General features: G+C 35.0%; 1 protein-coding gene across 5 annotated transcripts in view; it reads right to left on the bottom strand.

Annotated features, from left to right (window-relative positions):
* LOC136030305 (retinol dehydrogenase 12-like) overlaps positions 1 to 23,175 on the bottom strand; it is an 86,848-nt gene that overhangs the window by 60,185 nt on the left and 3,488 nt on the right. For 3 of the 5 annotated variants that reach the window (XM_065709194.1, XM_065709192.1, XM_065709190.1), the window contains exon 2: positions 1,138 to 1,344. In XM_065709194.1, the coding sequence (XP_065565266.1) occupies positions 1,138 to 1,294 (157 nt within the window). In that variant the 5' untranslated portion in view covers positions 1,295 to 1,344. Of the gene's footprint in view, positions 1 to 1,137; positions 1,345 to 2,575; positions 2,901 to 23,175 lie in introns of those variants that run through there. The other 2 variants (XM_065709193.1, XM_065709191.1) reach the window with 2 other exon arrangements.

Raw genomic sequence — 23,175 nt, 5'->3', positions numbered from 1 at the left:
ATTGAATATTCCGGTCAGATTTATAAGGTTGTTTGAGAGCAAACTGTCTGCCAGTGCAGGAATGCAGCTTTTGGAAATTCGGGGAAAGTACTGAGGCAAAGAAAAATTACCCACTCTGCGATGTTAAAGAGGATGGATTGGACTATTTTCTCCCGAGGTGCCGCGAGCTATGTCAAATTAAAGTAAATTGCCTGGAAGGAAATTTTGATTAGCTAATTCTGGGCATTCTTACATCAACGGTTCCACAAACAATTGTCATGATAGGAAATTTTGTATTGAAGGCGATGGAGATGAGGCGCAAACGTCGCAAATAGAAGTACACAGTGTTTGGTTTGGATTTTAATGAGTTTGTAGTTAGATGTATGCAATCACGACTTTTGAACATTGTCCGCGAGTTTTCAAATACAAATTATATTAATATTATAGCCTATTGTCGCATTATTGCGGGTTATACCAAAGGCTGTGTCCAGGGGAGGTTACCCAGTAAAAGCAACAAAATGCTTTTGTTAACTTTTTTGTGCTTCCTCTCCCCCTCCAAGAAAAAATTCCTGAATACACCTTAGGCTATACCCTTAAGTGTACAATAGCAGAATAAAAGATGACCAAGGCTTTTGATGCTGGTTGAACCTTTAAATACTTTAATACATCCTTGGTTTGTGGGAGAAAAAACTGTTATTTTCATATCTCCCAACTTTCCTAAGGGCTTCAGATGTTCTTTCCAAATTTATCAATTTTATGCAAGCTTCTATACAAGTTGGCATCTACTTCAGTCTAAAGAAAAATTGGAGAACGATTTTTCAAGAACAATTCGTCCAGTTCATCGCGAAAGACAGCCATGAGGAGGACGAAACCAAGAACAAACTTCCATTAAATGAATTAAGCGTGAAAACGTAGGTTCACTTGGACTAGTGACTTTCGTCCAGCTCTCGTCCTAGTGAAAATGGTACCAAGCTTATACGCAACAAAGAAATGGTTCGCTAATTAAAAATCAAGACGATATTCTTCTGAGCCTGCTTCCTCAAAATAATTTTAGATAATACAGATAGTATTTCAAAATATAATACTCTTTAAGAAGGCCTACTGTTAGAAATACACAGAAGGATTTACGCAAATCTTAAACGAGAAAATGTTATTTACCTGTGTTGGCACCAGTGATGATGACTGTTTTACCGTCCAATCGCTTTGTTGATGTACATACTCCACATGTCCAATGTAAATAGATCTTAATCACTAAAATTAAACTGGCCAAAAATATAATGGTTTGGGTTGACCAGCTTAATTCAAAAAGCCACATCCTTGACCAAGAATAAAATGCAAAATGAACCCAATTTCTCAACTCCTAACCTGCAAGAAATAATCTTATCTGACTTGTTTATGTTCAAAGATTAAATAGAGAGAGAGATATAGGAAAATGACTTGGATACTAATTACTTGGTACTGGTAGTGCTTAGTGCTTGATCAAATAGAAAAATAAAGTTTTTTTAATGAAAGTAAAGAGCGATATTAATACAAAAAAACAAGCAGAGATTATTCCGCATGTGAGAGGACTGGTCCCTCCTTAATCCCTGGGTAAAAGAATAAAAAAAAAGTCTACAATAAAAACATTAATTAGCCAAGTATTTTCATAAGCTTTTTTTCCCTAGAAATTGCAGCTCTCTTGAGTCATGGTAGCAGAGCGGGCAAGTCGTTATTTAAAGCATGTTTAAACTAGTTTTGAGAGGTATTTTCACTTAAAACAGCGAAGACACATTCTAGCTGTAGTACTAGACTAAAGGGGCGACAGTATGTCCATAAAAGAAAATATCTGCAAAACTTTGTTTGGAATGATGCAGGCATACTTTCGCAATTTTCTTAAACCGAGCTCTAATGCAATGCAAGTACGGCTAGGCACTAACATTGTCATTGATTCGGGACCACTTATGAAAGAGAGTAGACAACCTGATTTGTTTACAGTGATGGTGTCCAAACATCAATGTCCAGCTAAACAATCGTATCAATCGAGCTTTCCGACGTTAGAAACCGAAAATAAAATGTGAGGGTCAAATATAAAAGTCACAATAAAATTAGCATAGGACCAAGCTTCTGGATCCTAAACCACCAAATTGGAAAATTTAAGGATAAGGTGGTTGCTTGCATCGGGTTAATTTTCCGTTATAGTAGCATGCTTAGCACCAATTCAATACAAATTCGTGTAAATCGAGGGGGATTTCGACTGAGATTGATCCATAGGATCACAGCCCAAAAAAGCCAAAAAATGATTTTCTTTATTTACTGGGCCCCACCTGTCACTTCTAAGGAGAGTTAACCCACTTCCATGGGTGGAAACCTTGTGTACCAATAAGAGCATGGAAACTTTTAACTCGTGCCTGTGAAGTTAGGTTAGCCGAAAACCAATACATAACAAGAAACAAATTCTCGCCTTTGAACAGCTGTAAAAAATATTGCCTATGTTAAAATATTCAAGACAAACAAAATGGTCACTCAACCCAACTGCAAGAATTCACATAGTATACATTCTTCTTTCTTCCAGTAAAAAGCGAAGTATGCTGTATGATTTATAGGGGAACAGACTTACTCTTTTAGAGCTAAACTCCGTTTGTCTCCAGTTTCAACCTTACTGTTAACAATCGACTATTTTCAACCAATTAACACAAACAGAACAAAATTTTTGACATAATTTTCTTTAACTAGCTAAGATTGGGTATGTGAACAACCACAGTGTATTCTTACACAATTCTGAATTATTGAAACGCTAAATTTTGGTCATTGATTTTTATGAGCTTTTTGCACAAAACAGTGTAACACGCTAGAAAAAAAACTAAAATCCAAATTTTATCACATTTGCTGTCAAATTTCTAAAAACTAGGATGCTTAAATCAAGGACAGAGCATATACACACTAATTTATTTAGTTTTTCACAAGGTAGCGAAAATTATTCTTGATGTTATTGACTTTTCCTTACGTAACATGAATGAAAACTTGTGTTTCCAGTCCAACAAGAGAGGCGAAAGTAAATAAAGCATTTTGGTACTTCAAATACCTCTTCAGCAAATTGGATTCAATCAGTTTCAAAAATGGCTAGAAGAAACCTAGTAAAGAGCAACCATAATTCACCATAGATGACCAAAAACTTGTCTTGCAAAAAAAATGAAAAGACAATTCACACTCAAGAGAACCCTCAAACGAGGAAATTACTGGCCTAAATTCCCCAGAATTATATACTGCCCACATTATCCCAAATTAAACTTGGTAACAATTTTGGTAAATTGCTATATGGAAGAAGAAAACTTACACGGCTGGTGGGGACTTCGAAAGTATTTGAATGAAGAGTCAGTGAAAAATAGCACATATTTAAAATTCATGAAATCATTTTTAGCTAAACAAAGACTACTATCAAACGAGCATCGTATTCAGATCCCAAGAGTGATTTTACATCAACTCCCTAATTGTCACTCTAACGAAACTACTTTTAATATCCTGAAATAAACAAGTGCTAAGAGCTCATATGGTATTTGTGACGAGGTCGGAAGAGCCATGAGCACATATCGTATGAGCTCAGGCAAAATTCTAAGAATCAATACATTGTTTTAAAACGGCTTTAAAATCAGTGACTTAATGCCAGTCGGGATTTAAAATAAGAGCTCTGAGTCACAAGGTCCTTCTAAATATCAAAATTCATTCAGATCCGATCACCCACTCGTAAGTTAAAAATACCTCAATTTTTCTAATTTTTCCTCTACCTTCAGCCCATGGATAGTCGAATCGGGGAAAACGACTTTATCAAGTCAATTTGTGTAGCTCTCTGACACGCCTACCAATTTTCATCGTCCTAGCACGTCCAGAAGCATCCAAACTCGCCAAAAAACTGAACCCCACCCCCTAACTCCCCCAAAGAGAATGGAACCAATCCGGTTACTTCAATCACGTATCTACGACATTTATAGGCGGTTTCCAATATTTCCGGTTTTCCCCCTCCTACTCCCTCAAATGTCAATAGATCTGGTTGGGATTTGAAATAATAGCTCTGAGGCATGAGTTACTTCTAAATATCAAATTTCATTAAGATCCGGTAACCGTTCTTAAGTTAAAATGCCTCAATTTTTCTAAATTTTCCAAATTAACAACCCCCAGCTCCCCTAAATAGAAGGGATCCGTTCCAATTATGTCAATCACGTATGTATAACTTGTGCTTATTCTTCCCATCAAGTCTCATCCCGATCTCTCCACTCTAAGCGTTTTCCAAGATTTCCAGTTTTCAAGATTTCTGGTTTCCCCTCCAGCTCCCCCCAATCTCACCAGATCTGGTCGGGATTTAAAATGAGAGTTCTAAAGCACATTTAATCTTTCTAAAGATTAAATTTCATCAAGACCTGATCACCCATTCGTAACTTACAAATACCATTTTTCTAATTTGTCCGAAATACTCCCCCCCCAACTCCACCAAAGACAGCGGATCCGGTTCGGTTATTTTCTTCACATATCTTGGATTTGTGCTAATTCTTCCCACCATGTTTCATTCTGATCCCTCCGACTTAAGCGTTTTCCAAGATATCCGGTCCCCCCCCCCAAATGACACTGGATCCGGTCGAGATTTAAAATAAGAGAATTTAGTTACGAGGTCCTTCGAAATATGAAATTTCAGTAAGATCCGATTACTCCTTCGTAAATTAAAAATACCTCATTTTTTCTAATTTTTTAGAATTACCCCCCCCCCTCGCCCCAACTCCCCCAAAGAGAGCAGATCTGTTCCGGTTATGTCAATCACGTGTCTAGGACTCGTGATTATTTTTCCCACCAAGTTTCATCCCGATCCCTCCACTCTAAGCGTTTTCCACGATTTTAGGTCCCCCCCCCAACTCCCCACAATGTCACCAGATCCAGTCAGAATTTAAAATACGAAGCCGGAGACAAGATATCCTTCCAAACATCAAATTTCATTAAGATCCGATCACTCCTTCGTAAGTTAAAAATACCCATTTTTCTAATTTTTCATAATTAACCCTTCTCCCCCCACAACTCCCCCAAAAAGAGAGCGGATCTGTTCCAGTTATGTCAATCACGTGCCTAGGACTTGTGATTATTTTTCCCACCAAGTTTCATTCCGATCCCTCCACTCTAAGCGTTTTCCAAGATTTTAGGTCCCCCCCCCCAACTCCCCGCAATGTCACCGGATCCGGTCGGGATTTAAAATAAGAGCTCTGAAACATATCCTTCTAAACATCAAATTTCATCAAGATCCGATCACCCGTTCGTAAGTTAAAAATACCTTATTTTTTTCTAATTTTTCCGATTTAACCGTCCCCTCACTCCCCAGAATCGGAGAAACGACAATTTATAATTTAATCTGGTCTTGTTCCTGATACGCCTGCCAAATTTCATCGTCCTAGCTTACCTGGAAGTGCCTAAAGTAGCAAAACCGGGACAGACAGACCGACAAACAGAGACATTTTGTTCAGCATTATAGAAAGATCTAATAAATAAGTTTTGAGGATGACTTCACCCACCAGAGCCTCCGGAAGAAGAGGTAAAAGCTATAAACTTTGCCAACTGTTTACATACAGTGTTGGCTATTGGGAAGAATACAGATATTTTCCGTGGGTGGGGGGATTGGAGTTTCTGGCGGGTGCTAAGTGAGAAGATCCTTCCATGGAGGAAATTTTCGGAACTTCAGCGTAAAGAGTGATGTATTGAGGAGGGGGGAAGCCCTCTCAAATTTGTAATTGTTTCTGTTCATTTTAAGCTTTAATGTTGCTCCATACTTTCATTTGAAAAAACTTGTTTTTTATTTATTTTATTAAACAAAGAGTTTATGAGGTATAACGATACTCATAGTTATTAAAAATATATAGTATTAGGGCTGTATATGAAAATATTGGGGGGGTGTTAGAAAATCGACCCAGATATTTGGAGAACATAAAATAAGGAAAGTAATGGTATTACTTTTATTTTATTAGAATGTTTCCTTCAGAAGAGGTAAACATCTAAAATTTTACCGAAACTACTGGAATAATCGTGAAAATTTTTAACTCTTGAAGGAAGCCACAAGCACTAGTTTATTATGTAGATATTCTAATAAACATTCGAGGAGACCTTGCTGCAGAGAACTAATAGCAAATCTGATCTTTGTAAATACCAATCACCAAGATTCACATATTTCTAAAGCAAGGTCTGCAAAGGCGAAAAGCTTTCATCTTATATTAAAAACAAGAGCTAAGAGCTCCTATGGCACTTGTGACGAGGCAAGAAGAGCTAAGAGCCAAGAGATCATATGGTATGAGCTCTAACAAAATTTAAGATCCGATCACCCACTCGTAAGTTGTAAATGCTTAATTTTTTCTAATTTTTCCTCTCCCTTTAGCCTCCCAGATGGTCGAATCTGGGAAAACGACTTTATCAAGTCAAATTGTGCAGCTCCATGACACGACTTCCAATTTTCATTATCCTAGCAAGTCCAGAAGCACCAAACTCGCCAAATCATTGAACCCCTCCCCCAACTCCCGCATAGAGAGCAAATCCAGTACGGTTATGTCAATAACGTATCAAGGACATTTGTTTATTCTATCCACCAAGCTTCATCCCGATCCCTCCACTCCAAGTGTTTTGCAAGATTTCCCCCTCCAACTCCCCCAATGTCAAAAGATCTGGTCGGGCTTTGAAATGAGAGCTCTGAGAAATGAATTCCTTCTAAATTCCAAACTTCATTAAGATCCGATCACCTATTCGTAAGATAAAAATACCCCAATTTTCACGTTTTCCAAGAATTCCGGTTTCTTCCTCCAACTCCCCCCAATGTCACAGGATCTGGTCGGAATTTAAAATTAGAACTATAAAGCACAAGATCCTTCAAAATATCAAATTTCATTAAGATCTGGTCACCCTTTCGTAAGTTACAAATATCTCAATTTTCAAAATTACCCCCCCCCCCAAACTCCACCAAAGAGAGCTGATCCGGTTCGGTTATGTCAGTCACGTATCTTAGACAGGTTCTTATTCTTCCCATCCAGTTTCATCCTGATCTCACCGCTTTAAGTATTTTCTAAGATTTCCGGTCCCCCCCCCCCCTTCCAATTACGCTTGATCCGTTTGAGATTTAAAATAAGAATTCTGAGACACGAGGTCCTTCTAAATATAAAATTTCATTGAGATCCCATCACCCGTTCGTAAGTTAAGAATACCTCATTTTTTTCTAATTTTTGAGAATTACCACCCCCGCCCCAACTACCCCAAAGGGAGCGAATCCGTTTCGGTTATGTCAATCATGTATCTAGGACTTGTACTTATTTTCCCAACCAAGTTTCATCCCGATCTCTCCACTCTAAGTGTTTTCCAAGTTTTAGGTTTCGCCCTCCCAACTCCCCTCCCCCCAATGTCACCAAATCCGGCTGGGATTTAAAATAAGACCTCTGAGACACCAAATCCTTCTAAATATTAAATTTCATTGAGATCCACTCACCCGTTCGTAAGTTAAAAATACCTCATTTTTTCTAATTTTTCAGAATTAACCCCCCCCCCAACTACCCCAAAGAGAGCGGATCCGTTCCGGTTATGTCAATCATGTATCTAGGATTTGTGCTTATTTTTCCCACCAGGTTTCATCACGATCCCTCCACTCTAAGTGTTTTCCAAGTATTAGGTTTCCCCCTCCCAACTCCCCCCCCCCCAATGTCACCAGATCCGGTCGGGATTTAAAATAACAGCTTTGAGACACGATATCCTTCTAAATATTAAATTTCATTGAGATCCGATCACCCGTTCGTAAGTTAAAAATACCTCATTTTTTCTAATTTTTCAGAATTACCCCCCCCCCCCCCCAACTACCCCAAAGAGAGCGGATCCGTTACGGTTATGTCAGTAATGTATCTAGGACTTGTGCTTATTTTTCCCACCAAGTTTCATCCCGATCCCTCCACTCTAAGTGTTTTCCAAGATTTTAGATTTCCCCCTCCCAGCTCCCCCCCCCCCCAATGTCACCAGATCCTTTCGGGATTTAAAATAACATATTTGAGACATGATATCCTTCCAAAGATCAAATTTCATTAAGATCTGATCAACCGTTCGTAAGTTAAGAATACTTAAATTTTTCTATTTTTTCCGAATTAACGGGCCCAACACCCCCCCCCCCACCCCTCCAGATGGTTAAATCGAGAAAACGACTATTTCTAATTTAATCTGGCCTGGTCCCTGATACGCCTGCCAAATTTCACCATCTAGCTTACCTGGAAGTGCCTAAAGTAGCAAAACTGGGACCGACAGACCGACAGAATTTGCGATTGCTACTTCTCACTTGGTTAATACCAAGTGCCATAAAAAAGGATGTTTAAATCCATCAGAGAGATTTCTGCCTTGAATGTACGTATTCCTTTAGTTATATAATCTCCTTAAACTGTCATCAGCTATGGAAGAATTCCAAATGTTTTCTGTTAGTGTTTGCAAAACCGGACCAGTTTTATAGTTAGCACGTCGTAAAAGAAGAACACAAAGCGAACTTGGCATCCTAGTTTTACTAATAGTCCATGACATGGCATTAACTTCGTAAAGAGTGAGGTAAATTCCAAGTAAATTTTCTTTTTGCCTCATTATGTTGAATCGATGGTCCTAAGAACTTGGGATAGGAATCATTCAGTCATGAATTGAAGGTTCGCGTGGCCTTTCTAGGTACAGAAGCCAATCAAACAGTCACCTGCCACCCTACCGAGGCCTTATGCGTCCCATATGCCCATACATACCTCTAATTCGTCATTGTGCAATCTCAATACAGTCAGAATGACCGATACATCTAAAACATGTGCCTGTGGGCAGGGTGACACGATTCTAGTCTAAAAGGTTAAAATATTCTACATTTAATACAACTTTAATTGATACATTTTTCAATTCTTTTGAAACAGCTTTAATAGATAAATTTTCATAGAAAGTTGAACATGTCTTACCTTTCACTTTTAAAACCTCTCCCTTTCATTGGAAAGGAGGTGTGTTTGATGCTGGATCTCCAGAAATACTAAGGGGGCTAATCTGAAGCTTTCAGAGAATGTTGAGGGGAGTGTTGAACCAAATCAAAACAAACGCTATGTACGTGCAGGTTGTCAAAGCGACGTATCAGCAGTATTTTAGGAACGGCTTAGGATATTAAGCTGAAACTTTCATGGCATGATTAAGGAGGAGTTCAACTTACCAAAAGTTTATAAATGCGCACTACTACAACTAGTACTTCTGCCACTCCTACTACAACAACTGTTAATACTATGTCTAAGGGTATTAAGGTGAAATTTTCAGGCATCTTCAGGGGAAATTGAATTAAATCAAAGACACTATGTGTATGCAGGTTGTCAAATTTCAGGAACGGCATAAAACTGTATTCAAGATTGTCAAAAGGCGTACCTGCAATATCTCAGGAACGGCTAAGATATTACACTGAACCATTCAGGGCATGTTGAGGAGGATATCAGACTAAATCCAAAGACATTATGTAATTCAGGTAGCCAAAATGTTGTATCTACGATACCTCAAAAACTACAAAGAGGATTAAGCAGAAACTTTCAGTGCATCTCCAAGGGGATGTTGAGGTAAATCTGAAGACACTAAATGCATCCAGGTGTTCAAAATGTATCTGCAATATCTCAATAATGGCTAAGACTATTAAGCCGAAAACTTCAGAGGGTGTTGAGGAAGATTTTGAGTTAAATCACAAAATATTGCGTGCATCCTGGTTGTCAAATGCACATATACAAAAATATATCGGAAACAAATTTATTAAGTTAAAAATTTCAATGCATGTTAAAGAGGATGTTGAACTAAATCACAAGTGATTATCTGCAATATTTCAGAGACAACAAAAGGTATCAAGTTGAAACTTTCAAGCAGCATTGAGGAGGATTTTAAACTAAATAAAAGACACGGTGAGTAGTAATGCCTCAATTGTTTAAAACCGAGTCATATCCACTACTCTTTTCTTCCTTAATGATTTAAGTTCACGAAGAAGTTTAACGGCGACTCCCACAAGACGCAGGTGTTATTAATTTTCTCCAAGAAGCACATGTTTGTTACGTAATGGGGAATGAACCAAACAAACACGAAGTAGAAACTTTAGTTGATGACGAAGGCTAACTTCTTGCTACTACTGCTGGTAATATGTTACCCGTTGATAGATCCTATCACCATCCTTCTGGCATTAGCATTCATAAGAAGACATCTACTAAAACACTAATGTCATGGTGCATATCTTATCCAGGTGCAGAAACTGCAATGTATGTAAAAATAATGCCGTAATAGAGCGTGAAACCGAAAGTACAATAAAAATGGCATTGACAGACAATATCACAAAGGAATATAACGATGAACTAGTGGAAAACAAAGCACTGGCAAACATTACTTGTGCCATCATGGGCTTAACAGTAGATAGAATCCATGAACCCGATAATATCAATGAAATGTATGGAGAGGTTAGTAAAAGTTGTATGTCACCCCGAAATGGAATATGTGATAACTCAAGAGAAAATATAAAGAAGTATTTTATTAGATGAATTCAAAGCATTAATTAATGATATTCCACATGCTTTTATTTCGATGAAAGTTTTTTTTTGCATTACTGTGTTATATTTCCATTATTTCTAAGGTCGACTAACAACTCAAACGTTTAGGATGTTTAATATAAAGTCAGAGAAGCGAAAACAGGAAATTTCAGGGACATAGATATTACTATCAGGCTCATAGGGGTCTACTGGAGTCTGAGATGGGTTATCAGGAATATTCAAAAAGTCAGAGAAAGACTGGGAGAATTTTCAGAGATGTTTTCTTAGAGAATGATATAAACTTGGTCAAAACATAGGAAAATAGCACATCTTAGAGAATTTTTAAGAGATTTCTTAGAAAATGATATAAACTTGTTCAAAACACAAGAAAATAGCACATTTTAGAGAATTTCTTGAGACTTTTTCTTAGGGAATGATATAAACCTGTTCAAAGCAATACTCCTTAGAGAATTTTAAGATATATTTTCTCGAAAAATGTCATAAACTTGTTCAAAACCTCGAAATATAATCTTTCTTAAAAACTCTTAGAGATTTTCTCTTAGAAAATGATATAAACTTGTTCAAAGCTAAGGAACATAGACATTCTTTGAGAGATTCTTTGAGAATTTTTGGAGATATTTTCTTGGAGAATGTTATGAACTTTCAAAACCTAGGAAAAAAGTCCTTGTTAGAGATTTATTTGAGATAATATAAACTTCTTCGAGATAAAAAGAATTTAAATGATATAAACTTGTTCAAACCATAGGAAAATAGTCCTTGTCAGACAATTTTTACGGATATTTTCTAGAGGAATGATATAAACTTATTCGAAACATAAGAAAATAGTCACCTTAGAGAATCTTTAGTGATATTTTCTTAGAGAATTATATATAATAGTTCAAAACATAGGAAAATAGTCCTTCTTAGAGAATTTTTAGTGTTTTCTTGGAGAATGACATAAACTTGTTCAAAGCATAGGACAATAGTCCCTCCTAGAGAATTTTTAGAGATGTTTTTTTAGAGAACAATATAAAATTGTTCAAAGAATAGGAAAACAGTCTTTCTTAGAGGACTTTTGTAGATATTTTCTTAGAGAATGCTATAAATTTGTTCATAACATAGAAAAAAATCCTTCTTAGAAAATTTTTAGGGATGATAAAAACTTTTTAGGATGAAGAGAATTTGAGTGATATAAACTTGTTCAAAACATAAGAAAATATTCCTTCTTCGAGAATTCTTATAGATGTTTTCATAGAGAATCATATAAAATTGTTCAAAACATAGTAAAATAGTACTTTCTAGACAATTTTTAAAGATTTTTTCATAAATAATGATAAAAACTTGTTAAAATCATAGGAAAACAGTCTTTCTTCGAGAATTTTTAGAGATGATATAAACTTTTTAGAGATGAAGAGAATTATAATGATATAAACTTCTTCAAAACATAGGGAAATAGTCCTTCTTAGAGAATACTTACAAAAATTTTCTTAGGGAATGATATTAACTTATTCGAAACATAGGAAAATAGGCCTTCTTAGACAATTTTTAAGAAGTTTTCTTAGAAAATGATATAAACTTGTTCAAAATATAGGAATATAGCCCATCTTAGAGAATTTCTTGAGACCATTTCTTAGCGAATGATACAAACCTGTTCAAAAAATAGGAAAATACTCCTTGGAGAATTTTAAGAGATGTCTTCTCGGAGAATGTTATAAACTTGTACAAAACATAGGAAAATACTCCTCGGAGAATTTTTATAGATATTTTCTTAGAAAATGATAAAACCATAGGATAATAGTCCTTCTTAGAGAAATTTTAGAGATGTTTTCATAGAGAATGATAAAAACGTGTTCAAAAATAGGAAAATAGTCTTTCTTTGAGAATTCTTAAGTTTTTCACAAAGAATGATATAAACTTAAGCAAAATATAGAAAAATAGACCTTGTTAGAGAATTTTTAGAGACATTTTCTTAGAGAATGATATAAACTAGTTCAAAACATAGGAAAACAGTCCTAGATGAATGACAAAAAACTTTTTCGATGTGAACAAACTTTTAATCATATAAAACTAGTTCAAAACATAGGAAAATAGTCTTTCTAAGAGGATTTTTAGAGATGTTTCCTTAGAGTATATTATAAACTTGTTCATAACGCAGAAAAATAGTCCTTTTTAGAGAATTTTTAGGGATGATATAAACTTATTTGAGATGAAGAAAATTTCGATGATATAAACTTATTCAAAACATAGAAAAATATTCCTTCTTCGAGAATTTTTAGATATGGTTTCAGATAATCATATAAAACTGTTAAAAACATAGTAAGATAGTACTTCATATAGAATTTTAAAGATGTTTTCAGAAAGAAAAATATAAACTTGTTCAAGTCGTAGGAAAACCATCCTTCTTAGAAAATTTTTAGAGATAATATAAACTTTTTAGAGATGAAGACAATTATGATAATATAAAATTGTTCAAAACCTAGAAAAATAATCCTTCTTAAAAATTTACGAGATTTTTCTTAGAAAATGATGTAAACTTGTTCAAAGCAAACGAAAATAGTCATTCTTAGAGAATTTTTTGAAAAATTTTCTTAGAGAATGTTGTAAACTTTTTGAAACATAGGAAGAAAGTCCTTGTTAGAGAATTTTTAGAGATAATATAAGCTTTTTCGAGATGAAGAGAATTTTAATTGTATAAACTTGTTCAAACCATAGGAAAATAGTCCTTCCCTGAGAATTCTTACGGATATTTCTTGAGGAATGATATAAACTTATTCGAAACATATGAAGTCATTACTAGAGAAATTTCCGAGAGATATTTTCTTGGAGAATTATATAAACTTGTTCAAAACATAGGAAAATAGTCTTTCGTAGAGCACTTTTGAAGGTTTTTTCTTTGAGTGCTATAAACTTGTTCAAAAAAGACAAAAATCCTTCTTAGAAAATTTTTAGGGATAATATAAACTTTTTAGAGATGAAGAGAATTTTAATGATATAAACTTGTTTAAAGCATAGGAAAATATTCCTTCTTCGAGAACTTTTAGAGACATTTTCATAGAGAATAATATAAAGTTGTTCAAAACATAGAAAATAGTACTTTTTAGAGATGAAGACAATTTTAATTATATGAACTTGTTCACTCCTTGTTCGAGAATTTTTAGAGATGTTTTCACAAATAAAAAGATGAACTTATTCAAATCGTAGAAAAACAGTTCTTCATGGAGAATTTTTTGAGATGATATCAACTTTTTAGAGATGAAGATAATTATAATTATAAAAATTTGTTCAAAACCTAGAAAAAATAATCCTTCTCAAAAACGTTTACAGATTTTTTCTAAGAAAATGATATAAACTTGTTCAAAGCATAGGAAAATAGTCACTCTTAGAGATTCTTGGAGATATTTTCTTAGAGAATGTTATAAACTTTTTAAAAACATAGGAAAATTTCAGATATTTACAAATGAGAATGATATAAACTTATTCGAAACATAGGAAAAGGTTTTTTTTTACAGAATTATATAAACTTGTTCAAAGCATCGGAAAAATAGTCCCGCTTATAGAATTTTTAAGAGATGTTTTCTTAGAGACAGAAATAAATTTATTCAAAACATAGAAAAATAGTACTTCTTAGAGGGCTTTTAGAGATATTTTCTGGAAGAATAAAAACTATTTCGAAACATAAGAAAATAGTCATTCTTAAAGAATATTTAGAGATGTTTTCTTAGAGAATTATATAAACTTATTCGAAACATAGGAAAATAGTACTTCTTAAAGAATTTTTAAAAGGTTTTCTTAGAAAATGATTTAACCTTGTTCAAAACATACGGAAATAGCCTATCTTTGAGAATTTTTCTTAAGGAATGGCATAAACCTTTTCAAACATAGGAAAATACTCCTTAGAGAATTCTAAGAGATGTTTTCTCGGAAAAGGTTATAAACTCGTTCCAAACATAGTAGAATACTCCTTCTTGGAGAATTTTCTTAGAAAATGATATAACCATAGGATAAAAGTCTTTCTTCGAGACTTTTTACGATCTTTTAATAGAGAATCATGTAAATTTGTTCAAAAAATAGGAAATTCTCCTTGTTAGAGAATTCTTAATTTTTCATAAAGAAGAATATAAACGTATTCAAAACATAGAAAATAGTCCTTCTGAGAGAATATTTAAAGATATTTTAATAAAAAATGATATAGACTTGTTCAAAACATAGAAAAATAGTCCTAGAGGAGTGATAATATCTTTTTAGATATGAACAAAATTTTAATCATATAAACATATTCAAATGATAGGAAAACAGTCCTTCTTAAAAATTTTTGGAGATGTTTTCTTAGATAATGACATAAACTTATTCAAATCATATGAATAAAGTCATTCTTAAAAATAAAAACTTCGAGATATTATCTTAGAGAAAGTTATAAACTTGTTCAAAACACAGGAAAGAAGGCCTTCTTAGAGAATTTTTAAAGAGGATAGAAACTTTTTAGAGATGAAGAAAATTTTATTGATATAGACTTGTTCAAAACATAGGAAAATAGTCCTTCTTAGACAATTTTCAGAGATATTTTCTTAGAGAATCATATAAACTTGTTCAAAACATAGGAAAATAGTCCATCTTAGAGAATTTTTAGAGACTTTTTTTGGATAATGACATAAACTTGTTCAAAGCATAGGATAATAGTCCCTCTGAAAGAGTTTTTAGAGATATTTTCTTAGAGAATAGAATAAACTTGTTGAAAACAAAGATAAATAGTCTTTTTTAGAGAATTTTTAGAGATGTTTCTTTAGAGAATGATATAAACTTGTTCAAAGCATAGGAAAATAGTTTTCCTTGGAGGATTTTTAGATATATTTTCTTAGAGGATGCTATAAACTTGTCAAAAACATAGAAAAAGTTCTTCTTAGAGAATTTATAGGGATGATTAGAGAACTTATTCAAAACATAGGATATAGTCATTTTTGGAGGACTTTTAGAAATGTTTTCTTAGAAAATAATATAAACTTGTTCAAAACATAGAAGAAAGTCCTTCTTAGAGAATTTTTAGGGATTATAAAAACTTGTTTAGAGATGAAGAGAATTATAATGATATAAACTTGTTCAAAGCATAGGAATATATTCCAACTTCGAGAATTTCTAGAGCTGTTTTCATAGAGCATCATATAAAAGTGTTCAAAACATACTTAAATAGTATTTTATTAATAAGTATATTAATAAACAAGCATAGTATTAATAAACGCATGTTTTCTTGAGGAATTATATAAACTCATTCGAAACATACGAAAATAGTCATTCTTAGAGAGTTTGTAGAGATATTTTCTTAAACAATGTTATAAACTTATCCGAAACATAGGAAAATAGTACTTCTAAACGAATTTTTACAGATGTTTTTTTTAGAAAATGATGTGAACTTATTCAAACCATAGGGAAAATAGTCCTGCTTACAAAATTTTAAGAGATGTTTTCTTAGAGAATGATATAAATTTGTTCAAAACATATGAAAATGGTACTTCTCACAGAATTTTTAGAGATGTTTTTTGGGAGAATAAAAACTTGATCAAAACATAAGAAAATAGTCCTTTTTATAGAATTTTTAGAGATGTTTTCTTAGAAAATGATATAAATTTGTTCAAAACATAGGAAAATAGTCCTTCTTGGAGAATTCCCTTAAAAAGCATTTCTAAAAAGTCTCTAAGAAGGACCATTTCCTATGTTTTGAATAAGTTTATATAATTCTCTAAGAAAACATCTGCAAAAATTCTTTACGAGGGACTATTTTCCTATGTTTTGAACAAGTTTATATCATTAAAATTCTCTTCATCTCTAAAAAGCTTATATCATCTCTAAGAATTCTCTAAGAAGGACATTTTCTATGTTTTGAGCAAGTTTATAACATACTCTAAGAAATTATTTTTAAACATCTCAAAGAATGACTATTTCCCTATGTTTTGAACCCATAATGGTACTAGTAATGTTTGCTTGGTGCTTTTTTATCAGTTCATCTTTATATTCCTTTGTAATATTGTTTGTCAATACCCTTTTTTTTACTTACAGATTCAAGGTCTATTACAGCATTATTTTTGCATAGGTTGCAATTTCAGCACCTGAATAAGATACGCATTATGACGTAGGTGCTTTAGTAGGCTTTTTTTCTTCTTGTCTTATTTTGATTGTTAAGGCCAGAATTATTTTGATAGGATCTATCGACGGGTAACATGTTACCAGCAGCAGTAGCAGAAGTTGGCTTTCGTCATCAACTAACAGTTTTAGGTTCATATTCTCTTTAAGCACTATCATCTCTGGAAGTGTTACATTCGCATATCCACCACCATCAGTAATTTTGATTTTTTTTTTCGGTATTTCAAAGGAATTTAACACCTTAAAGTCATGACACCACACGCATACATTTCCAATAAAGTCCCCATTAATGCTTGTTTCATAGTCCAAATAGTTCTCTTTATCTGTATTTAATGCTACGATTACTTTACCAGGAACAGATACTTTCTTGAAATACCTCAACTTCACTTTTTAAAGTAAGATGTAAGTTTTTATCTTTCCGATGTACAAATGATACTACTCGAAAACGTACAATAAACTAGCTATTGCCGTCGAGGAGCGATAGAGTACCACGAGGGCAGCGGGATAAAAAAAATCTGGGACTGGCGGAACTCGGAGCGGAATTGGCATAATCGAAACCGTAGAATCAAGAGACAGAAGTGGCGGAAGCGGAACCTTAGAATCGGAGGGCAGAAGTAGCAAAACCAGAACTGATGGAACCAGAATCGGTGGAGCCGGATTAGAACTGGAACCATGATCGGTGCAGCCGAACTAGGACTGGAACCGGACTAGGACAGGAACAAGGATCAGCGCCAGCAGAATCGGAACCGGAAATGCTGTAAGCATGGGTCAAGAAGCAGGGGAGCGGAATTTGAACTGGAATCGCTGTAATAGGGGGCCAAAACGGGGGAAGCAGAATTGGATGTACTTTTATTTTTTAAAATCTGAAAACACCTAGGGAGGTAATGAGATTGGCTTGTAAAAACACAAAACAATAACATACAAAGGAATGGTAATATGTATCACAGGCATGTCAAAGGCTAGCATATTACCATGGTGGCATGAATTGACATGGCGTATCGAGGGGATGGTTTGGGAAAATACGAACCATTAGATTCAACGCATAATTTTAATCAAGAAACTATCTGTACAAAATTCCTTATGAATGACAATATGTACTACAGGGATGCCACAGGTCAGCCATATATTGCCAAGGCGCCATGAATAGCCATAGGGGGCATCACGTTGGAGATGGCTTGCAAAAACACGAATTAATGGATTTAAAGCATGATTTATATCAAACAAAATGTCTGAGAATTTCATAGGAATGATAAAATGTATCGTAGGGATGTCACGGGGCAGCCATATTGGACCAAGGCGGCGTGAATTGACATGGTGTATTACGAGGGGGTGGTTTGAAAAAACGCAAACCGATGGTTGTAAAAGCATGATTCTTATCATGAAATTCTGAAAAACGACTTAGGAATGATCATACGTATCACAGCGTTGTAACAGAGGAGTCACATATTATCGTGATGGTGTGAATATGCATAGTCTTGGCTCAAAGAAACGCGGCATTTTCATTAAAACCTCTCAGAAAAAGCCGAATAAGAAAAGTCTTTTTTCTTCATTTGCGTGTATCCTTTACTAGTGAGGAAACATATTGTGAAATTGACATCTTTTCTTATAATGACTAGTGTATGTAATGAGTTAAAGATTGAAATGGGGCCATAATTAGCAATAAGGGAAAAGTTAAAGAAAGATGGGTGAAAAATTTTGAGAATGTGCTAAACCGAGATACAGTTGCAAGAAAAGACAGAGATAAAAATTAAAAAGTTTGTGACGTCTTGGATGTGAAGGAAGATTAGTTTAGTGAGGAAGAATTGAGGCACCAGGTAACTATAGTGTGATAAATGAGCTTCTTAAATATGGTGGCTCTGAGGTTAGGAATAAGCTACTGAAGATTATGAATATGATTTTTGAAAAAAGGGAATTACCTAATGATTTTAGGAAAACCTTAATTAAACCACTACATAAGAAAGGCGACAAGAGTGAGTGTTGTAATTATCGAGGCATTAGTCTGTCTCTGTAGGTAGCAAATTACTTAGTAATATGATACTTTTTTACACTGAGAGATGCTGTAGACAACGTTTTAAGGGAAGAACAGTGTGGTTTTAAAAAAGGTAGAGGATGTGTCGACGAAGTTTTCACTCTTAGGTTAATAATTGAGAAGTCCCTCTGTTGTCAAACACCTTTGGTCCTCAGTTCTATTGATTATGAACAAGCTTTCGATTCTGTTAATAGAACAACATTAGCAAAGGTCTTATCCTTATAAGGTATACCAGAAAAATACATTAAAGTGAATTGTGCTATGTATGAGAATAATACAACTGCAGTTAAGGTAGGAAATGAGGTTAGCAACTGGTTTTGTATTAAATCAGGAGTTAAGCAGGGTTGTGTTCTATCCCCCTTTATATGGATCATTTTGATGGACTTCGTCTTAAGGAGCACAGAAAAGGCAATTGGAGACCACGGAATCAAATGAGGAGGAATAACGCTCCTGGACTTAGATTATGCTGATGATTTAAGCATTTAGATGAGAGTGTGAGCAAAATGAATGAATTTTAAGAGGTTTTGCGAGGTCGGGGTGCTAGAATAGTCTTAAAAATTAATGTGAAGAAGACTAAGTCACTAAGGCTAGGAATAAGTGAAGATGAAAAGGTGACGCTGCGTAATGAAAAGATTGATCAGGTTGGCAGCTTCACTTACCTTGGTAGTATTATTAGTAAATATGGTGGAGCAGTGAAGATGTTAAAAGTAGAATAGCTAAGGCTCAGGGTGTTTTTTCACAGTTAAAAAAAAGTTTGGAAGAATAGAAAGATAAGTCTTCAAACCAAGATTAGAATATGGAAGCTACAGTGATGACAGTTGTCAAATATGGCTTTGAAGCATGGGCACTCCAAAAACCAGATGAAAATTTACTAGATGTTTTCCAGAGCAATTGCCTACGGATTGTTCTGGGTACCCAGCTGACTGACTGTATTTCAAACAGTAGTTGTACTAAAAATGTGGTTCAATCCCACTTTCTAGGGCTATAATGAAAGAGAGGTTGAGATGGCTAAGCCATGTTCTGTGGAGGAAGGATGACAGATTGCTGAAGATTGTCCTTTTTGGCCAACCCTCTGGGGCTATACAGAAATCAGATCGTCCTAATCTGCGTTGGGAGGATGTCATAAATAAAGATTTAAAGGGAATGGGAACTTCCTGGGAGGCTGTAAAGAGGGAGGCCTGGAATAGATTAGGTTGGAGGAGGAGCATGCGTAGCTGTGTTGGCCACAGGCAGCTTAGTGCTGCAGTGAGTTATTAGTAGTAGTAATAGTAGTAAGTAATGAAACTTCTGCTACAAAAAGCGCAATACTTAATGCTCATTCAAAATGTGATTTTATTCACACCTAGACTTAAACTGACACAATGTATCATGCAAGTTCGTCTAATAGAGCAATAGAAATGACACGTTTTCACTAAAACCTCACAGAAATATTGCTTAATATGACTTAAACGTACCTCTGATATCAAACCTCCTACTCCCCCACGCCCCGAAGAGTCTATGTGTTTTAAATTTTTGTTCCAGGATGAATCTTCAATACGTAATCATTTACACAATGAAATATCTAAAGCCAATACTATGTAACATCCCACTGATTCAATACTTATCTTTACCTGTTTAGGTCAAGTTAGGTAGATCTTATACTGACAAATAATCCCAAAGATTCTTAAGATTGTAGTTATAAGATATGATTTTTAACAATTATTTTTAATATCCAAGATTTCCTCCTTTCTTATTGGCTTAAGTTGGCCAGTTTGCTTAAGTCAATAGTCTTTAGATATTCTGACACAACCCTCAAGGTTCAATTAAGCCAATGAGAAAGGAGGAAATCTCCTTACATATTTCAATGCTATAGGAAATAACATTGGCTCTCAACAAGGGAGAATTGCGTTAAATAAAAGTTTTGTGAAAAAGGTAGCCCTCATGTCTAAGTTTAGTTAACAAAACTTGGCTTGTTTTTTTCTCAGCTGCTTTCTCAGCACTCTTGGGTATCTACTACATTTCCTCAGAATGCCATTGGCTTACAAACTCAGATGATATTTGTATTTTTCAAACCTATTTAAATACCAGAAGTTTGTGCTGGGCCTTCCATTGTATCTATGAAACACATTTGTTTTGGACGAAATTATGTCAAGCACCCTGTTTTGTTTGCCCCTCTATTAGAAAACAGTTGGTAGAAAAGCATCAATATGTGTCCTTAGTAATGACATTCCTCCTTGAGGTTTGAATGATAATAACTGTGCCTCTTGAATATGTATCTATGTTATTTTGAGCATAATTTTTCTTTCAGCTCTTTACTTTTTTTTGTCTTATTGTAAGCAGTTTTCTCATAAATTATTATTATTGTATTTATTATTCTTATTACAGCCTAAACAAGAGCTAAGAGCTCATATGGCACTTGTGACGAGGCAAGAAGAGCTAAGAGCCAAGAGATCATATGGTATGAACTCTAACAAAATACTATGAATCAATAGATTGATTTCAAAGGAAAATAAGAGGCTTAATGCCGGTCAGGATTTAAAATAAGAGCTCTGAGTCACGATGTCCTTCTAAATATCAAAATTCATTAAGATCCGATCAGCCAATCGTAAGTTATTAATACCTAATTTATTTCTAATTTTTCCTCTCCCTTTCGCGCCCCAGATGGTCGAATCTGGGAAAAAGACTTTATCAAGTGAATTTGTGCAGCTCCCTGACACGCCTACCAATTTTCATCGTCCTAGCACGTCCAGAAGCACCAAACTCGCCAAATTACTGAGCCTCTACCCCCAACTCCCCCAAAGAGAACGAATCCAGTACGGTTCCGTCAATCACGTATCAAGGACATTTGCTTATTCTATCCACCAAGCTTCATCCCGATTCCTCCACTCCAAGTGTTTTCCAAGGTTTCCCCCTCAAACTCCCCCCAATGTCAAAAGATCTGGTCGGGATTTGAAATAAGAGCTCTGAGACATGAATTCCGTCTAAATATCAAATTTCATTAAAATCTGATCACCTATTCGTAAGATAAAAATACCCCAATTTTCACGTTTTCCAAGAATTCCGGTTTCCCCCTCCAACTCCCCCCAATGTCACAGATTCTGGTCGGAATTTGAAATTAGAGCTTTAAAGCACAAGATCCTTCTAAATATCAAGTTTCATTAAGCTCTGGTCACTCTTTCATAAGTTACAAATACCTCAATTTTCAAAATTCCCCCCCAAACTCCACCAAAGAGAGAAGATCTGGTCCGGTTATGTCAGTCAGGTATCTTAGACAGGTTTTTATTCTTCCCATCCAGTTTCATCCTGATTTCACCGCTTTAAATATTTTCAAAGATTTCTAGTCCCCCAACTGCCCCCCAATTACGCTGGATCCGGTTGAGATTTAAATAAGAGATCTGAGTTACGAGGTCCTTCTAAATATGAGGTTTCATGAAGATCCGATCACTTCTTCGAAATAAAAATACGTCATTGTTTCTTATTTTACAGAATTGACCCCCCCCCCTAATATGGCGGATCAATTCCAATTATGTAAATCACGTATCTAAGACGTCTGCTTATTTTTCCCAACAAGTTTTATCCCGATCCCTCCAATCTAAGCGTTTTCCACGATTTTAGGTTCCCCCACCCAAACTCCCCCAATGTCACCAGATCCGGTCGGGATTTAAAATAAGAGCTTTGAGACACGATATCCTTCTAAATAACAAATTTCATTAAGATCCGATCACCTTTTCGTAAGATAAAAATACCCCAGTTTTCACGTTTTCCAAGAATTCCGGTTTCTTCCTCCAACTCTTCCCAATGTCACAGGATCTGGTTGGAATTTAAAATTAGAGCTTTAAAGCACAAGATCCTTCTAAATATCAGATTTCATTAAGATCTGGTCACCCCTTTCGTCAGTTACAAATACCTCAATTTTCAAAATTACCCCCCCCCCCCTCAACTCCAACAAAGAGATCAGATCCGGTCTAGTTATGTCAGTCACGTATCTTAGACAGGTTTTTATTCTTCCCGTCCAGTTTCATCCTGATCTCACCGCTTTAAGTATTTTCTAAGATTTCCAGTCCCCCCAACTGCCCCCCCCCCCCCAATTACACTGGATCCGGTTGAGATTTAAAATAAGAGATCTGAGTTACAAGGTACTTCCAAATATGAATTATGTAAATCACGTATCTAAGACTTCTGCTTATTTGTCCCACCAAGTTCCATCCCAATCCCTCCAATCTAAGCGTTTTCCATGATTTTAGCTTCCCCCACCCCAAACTCCCCCCCCCCAATGTCACCAGATCCGGTTGGGATTTAAAATAAGAGCTTTGAGACAAGATATCCTTCTGAATATCAAATTTCATTGAGATCCAATCACCCATTTGTAAGTTAAAAATACCTCATTTTTTCTAATTTTTCAGAATTACCCCCCCCCCCAACTACCCCAAAGAGAACAGATCCGTTCCGGTTATGTCAATCATGTATCTAGGACTTGTGCTTACTTTTCCCACCAAGTTTCATCCTAATCCCTCCACTCTAAGTGTTTTC

This window comes from Artemia franciscana, chromosome 8 (genome assembly GCF_032884065.1).
Source record: "Artemia franciscana chromosome 8, ASM3288406v1, whole genome shotgun sequence".
NCBI lineage: Eukaryota > Metazoa > Arthropoda > Branchiopoda > Anostraca > Artemiidae > Artemia > Artemia franciscana.
Note: the sequence above shows the minus strand (reverse complement) of the source record. Positions and strands in the feature narration are given on the sequence as shown.